General features: G+C 48.2%; 1 protein-coding gene across 7 annotated transcripts in view; it reads left to right on the top strand.

The window, feature by feature from the left end:
• Window positions 1-6: 6 nt before the first annotated feature.
• ZNF135 (zinc finger protein 135) overlaps window positions 7-3,521 on the top strand; it is a 15,773-nt gene continuing 12,258 nt past the window's right edge. For 3 of the 7 annotated variants that reach the window (XM_027767599.1, XM_006166738.3, XM_027767596.1), the window contains exons 1-2: window positions 137-607; window positions 844-919. In XM_027767599.1, the coding sequence (XP_027623400.1) occupies window positions 862-919 (58 nt within the window). In that variant the 5' untranslated portion in view covers window positions 137-607; window positions 844-861. Of the gene's footprint in view, window positions 109-136; window positions 608-843; window positions 920-3,521 lie in introns of those variants that run through there. The other 4 variants (XM_014583512.2, XM_006166736.2, XM_006166737.3 and 1 more) reach the window with 3 other exon arrangements.

The raw sequence follows: 3,521 nt of genomic DNA, 5'->3' as shown, positions 1-3,521 counted from the left end.
GGCTTTGTCTCGCTGCTCCGCGGGTGAGTGAAGTCGGGGGAGGCCGGGAGGACAAGGCCGAACTTTGCGGGGGTCCGGACATCGTCCCTGGGCCCCCAGGCGGGGCAGGTAGCGCATCGTGCACCTCTGTCTAGCTCCTGTGCCGCTTCGAGCCTGGGGAGTGTCTCCCAAGGGTCTCGGATGTGGGAGGAGAGGCTGGGACTGAGGGGGAGGTTCTGGCTGAGGCGGGAGTGGCCGAAGGCTGCGGGTCTTGGGGGTGGGATAGGCCGAGGCAAAGTCATTTCTGGAGCCTGCATATCTTGCACGCAGTAGACCCTGAACAGATAGATGTTCCCAGTAGCTAGAGGCGCCCCTCCTGGCAACAGTGGCCGTCGCGGGTAACTGCTGCCCTCGTCTCATCTCCTGCCGCTGTGCCCAAGCCAGGAACTGGGTCTCCACCCTCGTTTTATGGAAAAGGAAAACAGGCACGCCACACTGAGCCTGGAGACCACCGTGCCATCTAGCTTGTCATCATAACAGAAATAATATCACCCTGGAAATAATCTGCACAAGCGGAGGATGCGCCCCTTGCCGCCTTAGCTCTCGGTTTCCTTATCTCTAGAATGAGGTAGGAAAATGAGGTGATCCTTCAGCAACACCTAGAGTAATGCCCAGGCTAGCGCCAGGCACACAAGGCGCTCAGAGAATGCCCAGCTGAGATTTTACAGGTATTAAATGTGGCCTGTGTGCTGGGCTCTGGCTTCTACACTTACAGCGTTAATTGCCTGTACTTAAGAGTTCCAGGGCTTGGGGTCAGCAATTGCCACGGGTCCTTTCCAGACTCTCACATCCTTTTGCCCCTAGAACTGGAGCTGGCTGTTCATGCAAAAGGCTGGAAGACAAGGGAATGACCGCAGGGCTTCTCAACCCCAGAGCCTCCGTGAGTATGCCCTGGCCTCCCAGATTCCTCTGCAGCCTAGCCCTGGGGTCCCCACCAGGCTCATCTGGTCTGGCCTCTGCTGTCATTCTCCCCTAGCCAGGAGCACCCTTTACCAAGTTCTGCATCCTTCTCTTGGACACAGTCACCTCTTCTGAGAGGATTCCTAGATTCTCCCCACCAACTCCAGCTGTGCTGGAAGATGATGTCCATGCATCCTGAATCCACCTTAGTCACTTTGTGCTGTAGGCATACCTGAGGTTGAGGAATTTGTAATGAGCAGAAAATAATGGACTCCCAGTTCCGGAGGCTGGAAGTCCAAGGCCAAACCACTGCAGTCTGGAGATTCTGATTCGAAGGTGGCCCCTGAATGGACAACCTCCAGAAGAATGGTGAGGAGAGAAAAGGGCAGAACTCACCAGGCGCTCCTAAGGATGGCCGGAAAGAACTGGTCTCCTGTGGGGTATCAGGGAACACAAGAAAAGTGTAATGGAAATGCCCTTGAACCACTCAGTTTCCTCCCAGTACCATAGTGTTTGTCTGGGGATGATGTTTTTACCATGTTTGGATGTCTGAAAACAAAGAGGAGAATACAGTTATGTAGAGTCTCTACCTGGTTCATTTTCTGTGTTCCCTCCATCACCAATTGGTTCAATTCTCCCCCACTCCTTTTCTTTTAAAGTCAGACATCATTTCCCACAATGAGGTATCCAAGTGTGCCACTTGGTAACAGCATTATGGATGTTTCAGCTGAGGGACAGAGGATCCCAGTCATATGGGGCTCCCTCATGACCCTTCTAGTTGTTGCCTCTTTCTGTGGTTGCCACTGTGACACCTCAGGCATCCTGTGTTTGAGAGGGAGCCAGATAGGAGGGGTCAAGCCTTGCCTGTCCCAGGATCAGAACCATCATTCCAGCCCCTGGGAAGCCTTTATTCTACCTACCACACTCACTTTTCCACTTTCTTACTTAGCGTTTTATATCTTATTTGTGAGGGCTTTCTCTGCCCCAGATTTATTAAAAGAATAACTTGTACTTTTCTAGCTTTATTTCTTTTTACATTTGCTCTTTAAATTTTCTGGAATTTCTTTTCATCTATGGAGTGAAGGAAGAATGTACTATTATTTTTATCCCAGAGGGCCAGTTGACCTGATATGCCCATTGATTTGAAATGTTCCTGTTACCACACTGTTATATCCACTTCTACATGGGTCTTCATATACTTGAATTTAATTTATACAGTGAATATAATAAAATCACCCATGACCAGCAGTTAGTGTAATGGCTATGTCACTTGACTCCCATGTAGTCGACCGCGGTTCAAGTCCCAGATCCGGTGGCTTAAAACTCATGGCGGGCACATGTGCATACGTGCCCAAGATCCCGAGAGGAAAATGAGGAGATGGGATTGTGGCGTGGCCATCCCCCCTGGGGGGTGATTTCTCACTTTCTGTCTCTCTGTCTGGCAAGCGCATGCGCCCTATAGCAAAAACCTCTCCAATAAATAAATAAATAAATAAATAAATAAATAAATTAAAAAAATAACCCACACTCAATCCTTAGACTTTCTACTTGGTAGCTATGTACCTTTGGGCAAGACACACTCTCCCAGCCTTTATAAAATGGGCTCACAGTAGCACAGACATCTTGAGTTGCTGATGAGATTAAATGGGATGCAGTATATTGGTCCTGGGACCAACATACGTGACTCTGTAACGTGGGTGATGGTTTTATTGACTTGGTTTTTTAACTCTGTAATTCATCTAGAATATGATAGAGTCTACTGAGGAGGATTAAGGTAGATTTTCTCCTTACATGGCTAAATAATTTTCACTGCTGTTTTCAAAGTGATCCTCTCTTCCTCATTAATTTGGGCTTCTTTCTTCCTGTATCAGGATGTAATTTTATACTGGGCTATTTCATTTACTTGTTTCCCTGCCAATACAAATGGTTTTATTATTATTTTATCATATATATTTTTATGTCTGATGAGGTTTAGTCTCCCTTTAATAATCCTGAACCACCATCTCTCCATGTTTAGCCCATACATGCTCTGTACATTCAGCCATTATTATCTTTTTAAAAAAATAATTATTTTATTTAACTTTTGTGGGAAGCTGCACACCAGCGAGTCTGCCGAGGTTTCTCAGAGAGCAAACAATTACCATGATTGGTTCCCTTCCAAAAACCTGACCTTCGAAACCTTGCTCTGATTGGCCACTAGAATCCCTCAAATTTGCATATCCAGCACCTCATGATTGGTCCAGTGTCCTGACCCCGGGGGACAGCCGAACGGGTTTCCTGAGTGAAGGAGTGAGAGCCGGGACAAGCAGTGTAGTGTTACAGCACGGAGACGACAGTGTTGTCTGTTTATTGTGGGCAGCACGGTACAGCACAGAGATGACGCAGTGTCGCGTCGTCTACTGTAAGCAGCACGGAGACGACGCGGTGTCACAGCTCTTCAGGGTCGTCCCGAGACGATGTAGTGTTACAACTCTTCAGGGTCTCCCAAGTCGTCTGGAGAAGATGCAGTGTCAGCTCTTCGGGATCTTCAGGGTCGTTTGGAGACTGCGCGGTGTTTCAGCTCTTCAGGCTCTTCAGTTGTC

The sequence above is a fragment of the Tupaia chinensis genome, unplaced genomic scaffold (genome assembly GCF_000334495.1).
Source record: "Tupaia chinensis unplaced genomic scaffold, TupChi_1.0 Scaffold144336_1, whole genome shotgun sequence".
Lineage (NCBI taxonomy): Eukaryota > Metazoa > Chordata > Mammalia > Scandentia > Tupaiidae > Tupaia > Tupaia belangeri.
The sequence above is the reverse complement of the archived record's forward strand: the minus strand, read 5'-3'. Positions and strand labels throughout refer to the sequence as shown.